Raw genomic sequence first — 14525 nt, 5'->3', positions numbered from 1 at the left:
CATCGGTCCTAGTCTCTCTTCTTTCACTGGCACCTTACCCTGAGAATCTCATTCTCTCAATAGCAATCATTTAATTCTTATCTACATATACCCTCAAAGCATGTGGCTCACAGACTTTCACACAGCTCTAGAACATCAGCAAAGATTTTGTTCCTTAACTGCATAAAGCTGTCATCCCATCATGTTTGAGATACTCCATCCCTCATCTTTAATCACTAACCCCACCACTCATTCCAAAACTCGTTACTCAGCCCAGTCTCAATACTGGGGCTGACCTAAACAATTATTTGATCTGGAACATCCTAGGCTGAGGGTGGAATATAATGTTTTGCTTCAAATTTAGACAATAATCCCAGGGTAAAAGCAACTTTATCCTTTGTCAAAGCTTCTCATTCATAATTTGGAAGATTCTAATTACTGTAATTCCATTACAGTACTACGAAAACATTATTTGTACAGTCGCCCCATGAAGTGATGGCAGTTTCAGACTGCTCTGGTCACTCTGCACTGCCGAGCATTCGGTGAATGATATAAAAAAAAAAAAGAGTATGAGCATTATCTGTCTATCTATTGCCAGACCCCTTAATCCCATATGGGGTGGCCACAAACAAATCGCCTCCACGTCGCCCTGTCCCCCACCATTTCACTGCCCTGCTCTCAACTCACACCCCCCTCTCTCATATACCTCTCCACTCCATCTCATCCTTGGCCTCCCCCTCCATCTCTACCCCTCCACCTCACTCGCATACACTCTCCTACTCAGTCTGTCACTTTCCATCCCCTCCACATGGCGAAACCACCCCATATGTGTTTCTCCTAACGCTACCTATAACATCCACATCCACACTACAATGCTCCTTCACATCCTAATTTGTCAGTCTGTCTCTCCATATGACTCCACAGGCTCCTCTCAAATACCTCATTTCCAATGCTCTCACTCTTGACTTGTATCCCTCCAACAATGTCCAAGCATAACTTCCATACTTTAGAGTTGGTATCACAATACTGTCATGTAGTAACTTTTTCACCTCCATGCTCACTTCCCTGTTTCTAATCACTGCTTTCATGGAACCAGTAATCTTTCTTCCTTGTTGTACCCTTTCAAGCACTTCACCCTCCAAACTTCCATCCTTACTCATCACACTACCCAAGTACTTAAAAGTACTCACATTTTCCATTTCCTCATCATCCAACCTCACTGTACATTCACTGACTTCACTTCTTTCGAAGACCATAACTTTACTCGTCCCTACATTCACCTTTAGACTCCATTTCTTACACACTCTCCCAAACTCATCCACCAAGCCTTGCAGCTCCCCTTTGTCTTCACTAAACAACACAGTATCATCTGCGAACAACGGTACAGGGAGTTTCCAAACACTGCCATCTCTCATTAGGGCCACTCCAACATCCACTGCCCTACCTTGTATCTCGTTTATAACCCTATCAATGTACAGATTGAACAACCATGGAGATATGACACATCCCTGTTTCAACCCAACCACCAAACAGAAAAATTCACTCAGTTCACTATCCACATGTAGTGAAGCCTTAGCATCCTCATACATTCTCTTCACAGCATTCAACAGCTTCCCATCTACTCCATATACTCTTAATACTTTCCACAATCCTTGTCTATCAACCCTGTCATATGCTTTCGCCAAATCCATGAAGGTGACATACAGCTTCCTTCCCTTCTCTATAAACTTTTCCACTAAAGATCTAAGAATGAATATCTGATCTACAAAACCTCTTCCATTCTCCAACTAATTCCTCTGTTATTTCCCTGTCAGTAAGTATCCTACCATATACTTTTCCTATTACACTACGAAGACAAATACCCCTATGATTACCATACACTTCTTTTTCCTCTTTGTACAAGGGAATAATTATACCTGACTTCCAATCCTCAAGGACTCTACCTTCCTCCCAGGCCAATCTTCCACATCCATTCTACTACTATCTCTCCCCCACGCTTCAGCATTTCACCACACACTCCATCAATTCCAGGGGCTTTCCCCTATTTGACTTTCTTCATTGCTTCCACAACTTCCATCCTACCGATTTCTTCCTGTCTTCTCACCTCCCTTCTTCTCCTAGCCATTCCCCAACCACTTATACTTGCATTACTTTCATTCTCTATGTTCAACAAATCCTTAAAGTGTTCTCTCCATCTGCTCATTTTTTTCCCTTCTCCACTTTTATCTTTCACTCCCTTACTAACTTCACTGCCACCCTGTCTAACTCTCCTTACCTCTTTCCAGAACATTTTCTTACAGTTCCTCCACTTTACAGTACACTCAAATTCCTTATCCACTCTCTTTTTACTCTTACTAATCTTTTCACCTCTCTTCCCTTCTACATACAACTCTCTCTCTTGTCTCTCAACTTCCTCCACGCTCCTATTTCTCATCCATTAATTATATACTTTTTTCTTTTGTGCCACAGCCTGTCTCACCTCTTCATTCCACCATGCTGTTCCTTGCACCCCCTTTCATCTTCTCTTCACCCCACACACCAGATCACATGCTGCACATATTTCTTCTGTGAATATCTTGCACACACCTTCCATGTTCCCCATCTGCTCCAATCCATATTTACCCAGTTGTTCCTCCACTTCACTCTTATATTCTGCCTTTATTTCATCCTCTTGTAACCTTTCCACTCTCCTTACGTCTACTCCTTCCTCCCGTCCTTCCCTTCTTCTATTTCTCCAACCTCTATATGCTCTTGCATCCATTACACCCCTTCGCAGCCTTTCATCCATACACACATATTCAATCAATGCCTTCCTTTCATTCACTTCACCACCCATCCTTCTCATCACTCGCCATGTATACCTGTGGATCATTTTGTGACTGAAGAGGGTATTGGCTACCACCAACCCCCTCCCAGCACAAATATCCACTAAAGCACTGTCATTCACATCCATCTCAGCAGGCACAAACCCCACTCACCAACTACTCCACCCACCTTCACATTCCCTACTTTACCATTCATATCACTAATTAAAAACTCTCTCATTCCTTTCAAACTTTTCCATGCACACCTCCACATTTGTCCAGAACTCTTCTCTCACTCTGCTTGCACGATCTTGCGTTGGCGCATACACGCACACAATCGCCCACATCTGTAGTCCAACTTTCAATCTTACTCACACAATCCTTGAGCCATGTGATCCATACTCTCTTATATTCTCCTTCCATCTGCTACTCACAACAATACACACTCCTTCTTTTGCCCTCTCATTCTCACTTACTCCTGCACACATACCCCATCCATACTCCCATTCTCTCACACTCACTCCTCTCCATTTAGTTTCAGTTAATCCACGTACATCCACTTTTGCACCCTCAAGCACCTGGACAATCTCTCTCTCTTTCACCTCATCATTTGCATCCTTTACATTCCACGTCGCCATCCGTATCATGTCCTTTGCTCGGTCCTTAGTCATCATCTTTTGGTCGGTCCTGGTCCAAGGCTACTTGTTAATATTTTCAGTTACAGTGGAATCTCAAATTTCGACAGTTTAGAATTCGATGAATCAAATTTTGATGCATTTTGGAGTGGTCTGCCTACCTTACTTTTCGATGCAAAGTCCCGTATTTCGATGCTCTCAGGGCCAGACTCAAACCAAAACAAGCAAAGATAATATTTTTGATCCAAACCAAAATGCTAGAAGTGAAGGAAAATCATAAGAAAAAGTATGAACCTAACCTAATATCGTATGTGACATGTGCTCTCAAGGCCAGACTCCAACCAAAACAAGCAAAGATAATATTTTTGATGTGAACCGAAATGCTAGAAGTAAAGGAAAATTGTAAGAAAAAGTATGAGCCTAACCAAATATCATATGTGATGTGTCAAGAAGAGAATGAAAATCAACAGCATTTATTCATACAGTATATGAAGCATACGATGATATGGTTCCGAGACAATTCACCGTCAAGTTAATTCGCCCGTCAGATAATTCCCCACCAGGATGGGTGACCGCCTGGGAACACCAGATGCTGTTGGCATCCCTACGTGTCAAGTGGGGTTGGTGGAGGATTAGTGCCCCTCCCTGTAAAACAATTAACTCTAAGCCACTGGCCACCCCGTGTGGGATACATGGCGTCTGGCAATGAATGAAAAAAAAAAAAAACATGGACAATTTCCTGTCAGGACAATTCACACCCTGGACGATTCCCTGTCATTCTATAAATATACTGTACTTATTATTAACTAATCAATACTTCAGTAACTCAAAGATATAACAAGAGAAATTAAAGGAAGAGAATCAATAGTCGAAATACTAAAACAAAATGAATTAAAGGTGGTAGCAAATACAGTAGGCAGAATACTGAAACGAAGAGAAGTACGTTAATTATGAATATAAGGAGCAACATAGAAATGAACATAAGACTGAGAAAAAAAAATTGTCATGTTGTTTAAGGACAAGAGCTCCCCGATGAGAGTAGGCACCAACAACAACAAGCCATGTGCAAGGCGATGCTCTGTTGTCGGAGGCCATCTTGCGACTGTCCTGTCAGCAGCCAGCCCTCTACAGCCAAGTGCCGCACTTTCAGCCTGTACCTTCCACGTAGACAAGGATTGTGGAAAGTGTTAAGAATATATGGAGTAGATGGGAAGTTGTTGAATGCTGTGAAGAGTATGTACGATGGTGCGAAGGCTGCAGTGCGTGTGGATGGTGAACTAAGTGAATTTTTCTCTGTGAAAGTTGGTTTGAAACAGGGATGTGTCATGTCTCCATGGTTGTTCAATCTGTACATGGATGGGGTAATAAAAGAGGTACAAGGTAGGGTAGTGGATGTTGGAGTGGCCCTGGTGAGAGAGGATAGTGTTTGGAAACTCCCTGTACTGTTGTTTGCAGATGATACTGTGTTGTTGAGTGAAGACGAAGGGGAGCTGCAAGGCTTGGTGGATGAGTTTGAGAGAGTGTGTAAGAAACGGAACCTAAAGGTGAATGTAGGGAAGAGTAAAGTGATGGTCTTTGAGAGAGGTGAAGTCAGTGAATGTACAGCGAGGTTGGATGGTAAGGAATTGGAAAATGTGAGTACGTTTAAGTATTTGGGTAGTGTGATGAGTAAGGATGGAGGTTTGAGGGTGAAGTGCTTGAAAGGGTACAGCAGGGAAGAAAGGTTGCTGGTTCCTTAAAAGCAGTGATAAGAAACAGGGAAGTGAGCATGGAAGTAAAAAAGTTACTACATGACAGTATTGTGATACCAACTCTAACGTATGGAAGTGAAGCTTGGACATTGTTGGAAGGACACAAGTCAAGAGTGAGAGCAGTGGAAATGAGTTATTTAAGAGGAGCCTGTGGAGTCACGTGGAGAGACAGGCTGACGAATGAGGATATAAAGGAGCGTTGTGGTGTGGATGTGGATGTGATAGGAAGCGTTGTGAGGAACACACTGAGGTGGTTTGGCCATGTGGAGAGGATGGAGGGTGAAAGATTGACGAAGAGAGTGTATGTGAGTGAGGTGGAGGGTGGAAGAGGGAGGGGGAGACCGAGGATGAGATGGAGGGATGGGGTGGAGAGGTATATGAGAGAGGGGGGTGTGAGTTGGGAGCAGGGCAGTGAAATGGCGGGGGACAGGGCGACTTGGAGGTGATTTGTTTGTGGCCACCCCAAACGGGATTGAGGCGTCTGGCAATAGATAGATAGATAGACCTTCCACGTGTGGACATGCATTTCACTGCAATTTAGTTGTATGTATTTTCTTTGTATTTTCATTGCAACTTACCTGTTTCAAGATGGTAAGCAAGAGTGGTTCTTCGGGTAGCAGTGGTAATGGACAAGAGCAGCCTGGCACCTCTAAATCTTCACAGCCAAAGGAGAAATGGCAATACAGGAGAGGGCAGAAATACACCAAGTATATACTTGCTGACAGTATGGCAATACAATGCAGAACTACTTTTACTTAATCACAATTATAGTTCATAAAGTTTACATGGGGTGTGGGGAAGAAAACATGATTTTAGATAGTTGGGTTCGGAGGCCCCGGACCCAAACTAATTTTTCCCATAAGAAGTTCAGTTTAAATTTCGATGATTTGAATTTCGCGGAGATTTTTAGTTACATATGCCAATCGAAATTTGAGATTCCGCTGTAGTTGTTTTCCGGGGAGGGGCACTAACCCTCCGCCAACCCACTTGCTTTCACGTAAGAAACATGTGTCCGTTGGTTATAAGGTTACCACCCAGTGTTGTAAATGCTTTCCTAGTTCACAGGAAATCATCTGGCTTGCCACTCAATGTAGAGCTACCCTAAAAAAAAAAAAAAAAAAAAAAAAAAAAAGGAGTACCACTACACTAAGTGGGTGGATGATGGGCGATGGGTGCCCCCACCTACCATGTGCATTATCACAGACTGAAATCTTCTGGATACTCTGCCATCATTTCTTGGGGAGACTGTACCTTGTTCTAACAAGGTCCATACAATTTTATTCACCACAGCTGAGACCTTTTAAATAGGAGAGGTTAGATACTGACTTCATTAGCCCTTAAACATGAGGTCTTTCCTACAGACCTACACTGGATCAAGTCACCTGGAGACATCAAGAATAAAACAAGTAGGGCACTGAAATAAAGAGGTTAAGCCAAAAAGAAACCAACTAACCAACTGGATCAATGAAGGATGCAATTTTGGTCCACTCTTTCTCCAGCTGCCTTTCCAATGCCCCGGCCAACTTCTTCAAATGGTCGTCACTCATCTGGTCTCTAGATGAACTCACCACATTTTCCCCAGTAACGCCAAACAGTGTCAACTACAAAGGTGGGAAAGTAACAATTAATACACACAAATTCTACAACCATTTTCCTCCACTGTCACAACTTACTATATTATTAAGCATGGTTTTGTAAATGTCTATGAATGTAATTAAAAGTAAAGTGATGGTTGCTGAGAAAAAAGACAACTCTCAGTGTGATGTGTTGGTGAACAGAGGGAGAGATGAACATGGTGAGAGTGCTAAGCCTCAGTGCAGTAAAATAAGAAGGAATAAATGTACACAGGAAGTGGAAAGTAGAGTGGCACAGGGAACGAAAGGAAGGCCTTGATAAAAACAGATGTCACAGTGTAGAAGCTGCAAGACAATTGCATAAAGGTGTGTCAGTAGGCTACCCACTTTAATGCATGTGTGTAAGACCAGAATATGCCATGACAGGAAAGAGTCAGGACTAAGAGCAGTGGAAATAGGATTACTGAGGAATTGCATGCAAGTATGTTGGAGCCTTTATAAATGAAACAAAATGAACGAAACATGTGTGAAGGGTGTAGAATGAATATGATAATAATGTGATCTGTGAAAGATCAGAGTGTGGGACCTACAGTCCATCCCAGTGAAGTCTGTTGGCTACCTCCATACATCAGATCTACTCAGTCAGTGAGGATCATGAATATGTCCACCATCCCTCCACACAGGAGTGAGCTGCATGTGGCACAAATGCCTTGGTTAGAAAGAGGAGATGAGAAACTTCTTGGGTAAACAGCAATCACTGGGTGCCTCAACTACCTCAATAGAGGACAAAAACAGTTTTTGGCTTCAAAAATCTACTATATGTACTTTCCCCCTCACCTACTTTGGCTGCCACTGCATGATCAGGAACACAACACTGTATACCCAGGACACAACAGTATAAAAATAATTCTTGCTGAATATTCACAGCAAAAAACAATGCAAGCTGTACAGGAAATCCCTTATAAGTGTCCACACAAATTGCAAGCAGCTTGGAGTGGCCCTAATGAGAGAGGCCGTGTTTGGAAACTCCCTGTACTGTTGTTTGCAGATCATACTGTGTTGTTTGGTGAAGACAGAGGGGAGCTGCAAGGCTTGGTGGATGAGTTTGGGAGATTGTATAAGAAACGGAATCTACAGGTGAATGTAGGGAAGAGGAAAGTTATGGTCTTCAAGAGAAATGAAGTCAGTGAATGTACAGTGAGGTTGGATGAGGAAGAAATGAAAAATGAGAGTGCAATTAAGTACTTGGATAGTATGATGAGTAAGGATGGAAGTTTAGAGGGTGAAGTGCTTGAAAGGGTACAGCAAGGAAGAAAGATTGCTGGTTCCTTGAAAGCAGTGATAAGAAACAGGGAAGTGAGCATGGATGTGAAAAAGTTACTACATGACAGTATTGTGGTACCAAATCTAACGAATGGAAGTGAAGCTTGGACCTTGCTGGAGGGACACAAGTCAAGAGTGAAATGAGTTATTTGAAGGAAGCATGTGAAGTCACATGGAGAGACAGACTGACAAATGAAGTGAAGGAGCACTGTGGTGTGGATGTAGATGTGATAGGAAGCGTTAGGAAAAGTACACTGAGGTGGTTTGGTCATATGAAGAGGATGCAGAGTGAGAGACTGATGAGGAGAGTGTATGTGAGTGGGGTGGAGGGGGGGGGGAGAGGGAAGGGGAGGCCAAGAATGAGATGGAGGGATGGAATGGAGAGGTATATGAAAGACGGATGTGTGAGCTGGGAGCAGGGCAGTGAAATGGTGAGGAACAGGGCAACATGGAGGCGATTTGTTTGTGGCCATCCCTTACAGAATTAAAGCGTCTGGCAACAGACAGATAGATAGATCTTTCCTACGCTAGAGGTCATAAGCTTAAAACTTCAATCGCAAAGTGGAGTACATCATCATCATCCGGACCTCCTTTCAAACCCTGGGACAAGGTGAGGAGCAGCAATGTACAGACAGCCCAAGTTTGCCCAGTCCAATAGGCCACGCTTCCATTCACTCATCATTCAAGCCCCAGGAATCCTAGCTCTATCTGATATGCCAAAAACTTTTCACGACATTCTATAGCTTCACATAAACATATCCAATAGAGTCAATCCGAACACTGTCAAGTTGAAAAGGGCTCCAATTCCCTGATCATGCACTTCTTCTCACAACATTCATCCAGCTAGCTCGATCTCTTGTCAGTCCCCTAGCCTCACTGACTTCCATACCTCTCTTCGTCACACACTCCATCTTCTCCATGGCCTACCTCACATCCTTCTTCTTTCAAATTAACTCAGCTATACCTTTTTCACCACTCTATTGTTATCCATTCTCTCCACATGACCATACCATCTCCGTACACTCTCTTTGATTCTGGTGTCCACAAACTTCCTCACTCCAAATCTTTCACGAATCACGTCATTTCGTATCAAATCCACTCTCTGTACTCCACATACATTTCTCAGCAGTCCCATCTCCACTGCTCTCATTCTTGACTTTTCATTTTCATGCCACACCATAGTCTCACATCCATAAGTTAAAGTTGGCATTAACACTCCTTCATGTATGCCTCGTGCAGCTGCAACACTCATGCCCGTTTCTTATCAAAGCTTTCGTAGCACCAGCTACTTTCCTTCCTTGTGTCACTCTACTTTCCACTTCTTTTGCACATTTTTCTCTCTTTTCTATCACTGTACCCAGGTATTTGAACTCTCTCACCAATTCCAGTCTCTCTCCATTCACTATATCACACACTGGGAGTCACCTTCTCTCTCGATTACCTTCACTTGACTCTTTTTTACATTTACTCTCATGGCACAACGCTCACAGACATCAGCAAGACAATGCACTAGTCTACCAAGTTCTTGTCCAGTAATTGCATGTAGCACTGCATCATCAGCATACAGCAAATTTGAGATATTCCATCAATCACCATTCATTACCAATGCCATACCTCTCTCCATTACTTGTGCTTTTACTTCTCTCATCATCCCATCCATATACATACAGGTGTATATATATATATATATATATATATATATATATATATATATATATATATACATACTGAACAACCTGGGGACATCACACAACATGCAACAATATATATACATACTGAACAACCTGGGGACATCACACAACCTTGTTGCATGCCCACACTGATCTTGAAACATTCACTTAGATGCCCATGTACCCTTACACATCCCTCACTACCAAGATAAAAACTCTTGACTGCACCTAGCATCTTACCATCTACACCATACATGAGCAGAAACCTTCCACAATCCTTCTCTGTCTACTTTGTCGTATGCTTTTTCCAGATCCATAAATGCCAGAAACACCTAATAGTCCTTCTCACAAGCTGTCTCAACTATCTGTCTCACTGCAAATATTTGATCCACACATCCTCTGCCACTCCTAAAGCCACCCTGTTTATCACTTACTAGGACTTCTGATATCTCTCTTATTTTCTCTCAAATAATTCTTCCATATGCCTTCCCTAAAACACTCAGCAAGTGGAGTACAAACCCTTAATGTTGATGGTCACAAATGGAATGCCTGTGACTATTTTGCACAGTCAGTCTGCATCCTATATTAAAAAATACAGTCAGCAATCATACGGGAAGACTGAATAAATTTCATCATCATCTAAAACAGTACTTTGAAAATCATTTTTAAAAATTTAGGACTCTACATCCCACTTTGTGGTTTCATGATAAGCACATGACCCTGAGCTCTGATTAATTATACTGCAATCCCCCATTTATCCGGACATAATAGAGCCAAAGGCATGTCCAGGTAAAGGCAACATGCTGATAATGAACACTATTCCTCTACCATACCCAGACCCCACCTTAACCCACCTCCAACTTATACCTAACCTACTTATACGGTACCTACGCTTAATGTGGCAGTGTTTTCCAGTCATTGAGGTATATTTAGACATCAAAACACACATAGGAATATCCAAAGTAATGTTAAACACCAAGACAACCATGCAGAAAAAACAATGAAAACCAAAAAAACACCCTACCTTAACACTACTGTATGTACAATAACTCTCCTTATTTTGGCAGTGTTTTCCGGTCATTTTGCCAAATTTTGACATCAAAACATACATAGGATTATCCAAAACAATTTTCAAAACCAAGAAAACCATTAAAAAAACAATGAAAACCTAAAAACACCCTACCTATACACCACAGTATGTACAGTACCCCTTCTAATTTTGGCAGTTTTCAGGTGAATCTGCCATATTTAGACATCAAAACACACATAGGAATATCCAAAGCAATGCTAAATAAAAAGAAAACCATGAAAAAAAATACATTCATTTCATTCATTCATTGCCAGACGCCATGTATCCCAGACGGGGTGGCCAATGGCTTAGAGTTAATTGTTTTACAGGGAGGGGCACTAATTCTCCACCAACCCCACTTGACATGTAGGGATGCCAACAGCATCTGGTGTTCCCAGGCGGTCACCCATCCAAGTACTAACCAGACCCAACGTTGCTTAACTTCGCTGATCGGACGGGAAGCGGTGTACTCAATGTGGTATGGCCACAGAACCAAAAAACACCCGACCTATACACTTCTGTATGTACAGTACCCCTCCTAATTTTGGCAATTTTCCAGTCATTCTGCCATACTGAGACATCAAAACACACACAGGCTTAATCACATTAATGCTAAACATCATGAAAATAATGCATAAAAAACAAAAACCCACTAAAAAAAATGACGATGGTTTGAAACTCTGTTGTCCGTGATGAGTGATTGCTCTTGGGGCTCAAAAAAAATTCCACAGCCAAACATGCCACCATAAATTGGTTATACAGTACTATTGGTACAAATGGTACACCACCATCATCACTGGTGTTTATATTAGATAAGCTAATAAAAACACATAAAATTGATAAGTAAAAGTACAGAAATGCAGCAATAACAGTGTTCAGGAGTAAAACTTACCTTCAAATAACTTCCCACCACTCTAGTGCAACCTTTGGCAGCACCTTCCAAGGGTTAAGCATATGTCTACATGCAGAATTTCATAAGCTTTCTCGTGGATTATATGGAATTTTGATACGACAAAAGTAGTTGAACAAATTGCAAAAAAAAATTGAAAACTCATGAGTCAGTGTTATTACCACGGAGACAGGTAGGGACCGAGGGAGTGAGGGGGGAGCCGGGATGGTATGGACGAGGGACGGGAGGGGGGGAAGCGAGGCTGTGAGCAAGATTCTCCCCCTTCTGTCAACATGCAGATGAGCACTTTTACCATGCATTTATTCGTGGTTTGCTGTCTTTTAGACACTGACTGGCCATGCAGAAACAACTCACCGGAACAGGGGACTTTCGACGTTCGATAGAGAGGCGGATGACCACTGTCGCCGAACTTGTACTCGTGGCTTGTGGTCTGTGTTTTATGGTGGTGGTGAGTGGTAAAGACTTAGCCCGGTGGCCGCAAAACACTGAACATTCGGTGGGGATGCGTACGGATGTTTTGACACCGCTTGTATTATTGTACTTGGATGCTAGAGGTTCGTTCGGAGTGATAGGACGAGCGTTCAACTTTTACCATTCAGTACAGGGGCAGACAGACATTTTAGCTCTGGTTGTGGGTAATGGACTATTTCTTGCTCATTTGGCTCGAGCCCAGCAGCCACGATACCGAATGTCTGAACATGTTGACTGGCCGGCTGAAGTTCTCGGGGACTTTAACGTCTGGATAATAGCAAGTATATTTGGATAATGGTTTAATAGAGCCAAGGTCCGGCATCCAGATAATGAACACGTCCAGATACTGAGCGTCTGCATATATGAGGAACTACTATACTGCACCACATTCCATTCCTTAAGTTACAATGTACAGTACTACAATATCCTGGAACTCTCTGGAGGAAAAAAGAAAATGCGTAATTACATGTATAGTTTACTATATGAATAAGAACCCACCTCACCTTTTTGATCATTCTTGTCACGTCCTGATTCTTTTGTTGATGATTTGTTCCAACTCCAACAGCTCCCCTGTCTACCAAAGTTAGATGATCCTGGAGCTCAGAGAGTGTCAATGCATCCAGCATTGTTTTCCTGGCCTGCAAAGTACAACACCAATAATTTAACACAACACCAACATCATCATCATCATCAGGATCTCCTTTCCCACCCTAGGGCAGGGTCAAGAGCAGCAACGTCCAGACAGCCCAAGTTTGCCCAATCCAATAGGCCACACTTCCATTCACTCATCATTCAAACCCCTGGAACCTTGGCTCTATTATAAAGAAAAAAAAAAAATCCATCCATCCATCACCCAATTCTACGTTGCCCCATGGGCAGCATAGGAGCCCGGGGCTAGGCAAGTTGGTCCTGACATTTAAGATGAGAGTGACCAGCCTTACTCATCCCTGAGTAGCATTATGTGAGCAATAACCCCAACCACCCCTTGGATATAAACCTTCACCGGCTCAATCTGACTGGAGCGCCGCAATTACCCACTAAACCACCAGGTGCCACAGTTTTGTTATATGGTTACCACCCAGCATAGAAAATGGTTTCCTGGAATACAGGAAACCATTCGACTTGTCATTCAGTTTAGTCACCCACAGGCACAAGGAACAGGAAAAAATGAAAGAAAGAAAGACAAAAGAGGGAGTGTCTGCGACTTGTAAGCAGAAGGAATGGAGTGGTTTAATTAAAAAAAAAAAAAAAAAAAAAAAATGTTTTTTTGGCTTGGTTTAAACCAGATGGTTTAAACCACTGGTGTACAATGGCCAACCCTGATGATGGCAGGAGTGTAGATTTTCATCTAGCAGTGATAATGAAAACTGCTTTAACCAAGTGTGCAATAACCAAAGGATCACTAAAAAAAAAAAAAAAAAAAAAAAGGCTACAAAAAGTAGCAAGCTAACCAGTAACTATACCCTGCCTCTAACTTTGTTTAGTTTTTTGACTTGTCAGGATTCCCCACACCTATGTAATGTAAAAATAAGTGCCATAAGCCAAAATATAACAGCTATGTGCAACACCATTACTACGATTACCATATAATGACAGTTCTTAACTCTTTAACTCCACTGGTTTGAGGATACACTGTACTTTTTTATTTTGGCTAACAACAAACAATTTTCTTCAGTTTAAGAGACCTCTCAAGCTAAATGAGTTAGAGACAATCTTCAGTACCCCCTTCAACCTGTGGCCAAAATTTGCATCATGTCTGACACCAGAAGATTTTATCAGCTTCAGAAAGACTCTCACACTGATGGAGTTAACCAGAAGTGATTATCAGTACAGCAGTCCTCTACTTATGCAAAGCTAAAAATAACCTACACTTACGAAGATGCCTTCATAAAAGGGCTAAACTTACAATTTGAAGCACACACCAAACAGACAGTGCAAATAAATGTATCTGCATGTTAAATTAATATTTATAGAAAGTATAAGTCTGCCAAGGTGAGTTGTTGAGCTAAAGGGAAAACACTTCCGCTAACTTTAGCACGTTTTAGCTCTGAATCCTGATTTTTTATGAACAAATTAAACATAAAAATGTGACCGGATATCAGATAATTAGGTGTGTATGAACCTGTATGGTGATAAAATCTATAACACTTTGCAATTAAAAGTGCCAATTCGGTGTTGATTCGGTTAATGACCGCCTATTTCATCGCACCCTCCTGAAGGTACTTTACTATCAAGCTCAGAGTCACTCACTGAAACTGTTCTTTCAAAAAACTAATAATGAAGAGGTCAAATATTAAAAAATCATAAGCAACACACCAATATAATTTCATACAACTGAT

The 14525-nt window shown here is 41.9% G+C and overlaps 1 protein-coding gene and 1 non-coding gene across 2 annotated transcripts in view; both read right to left on the bottom strand.

The window, feature by feature from the left end:
- LOC145396066 (HAUS augmin-like complex subunit 4) overlaps positions 1 to 14525 on the bottom strand; it is a 204098-nt gene that overhangs the window by 169273 nt on the left and 20300 nt on the right. Inside the window, exons 4-5 of the mRNA XM_080269531.1 lie at positions 12690 to 12824; positions 6623 to 6770 (exon numbers count right to left, since the gene is read on the bottom strand). Of these exons, the coding sequence (XP_080125657.1) occupies positions 6623 to 6770; positions 12690 to 12824 (283 nt within the window). The remainder of the gene's footprint in view (positions 1 to 6622; positions 6771 to 12689; positions 12825 to 14525) is intronic.
- On the bottom strand, positions 11179 to 11297 carry LOC145396123 (5S ribosomal RNA). The gene has a single exon (XR_013896733.1). It is a non-coding gene; the product is annotated as a 5S ribosomal RNA (ribosomal RNA).

The sequence above is a fragment of the Coenobita brevimanus genome, chromosome 34 (assembly GCF_032717465.1).
Source record: "Coenobita brevimanus isolate Jiangsu-jjx chromosome 34, ASM3271746v2, whole genome shotgun sequence".
Taxonomy (NCBI): domain Eukaryota; kingdom Metazoa; phylum Arthropoda; class Malacostraca; order Decapoda; family Coenobitidae; genus Coenobita; species Coenobita brevimanus.
This window is presented reverse-complemented; position numbering and strand designations above follow the sequence as displayed.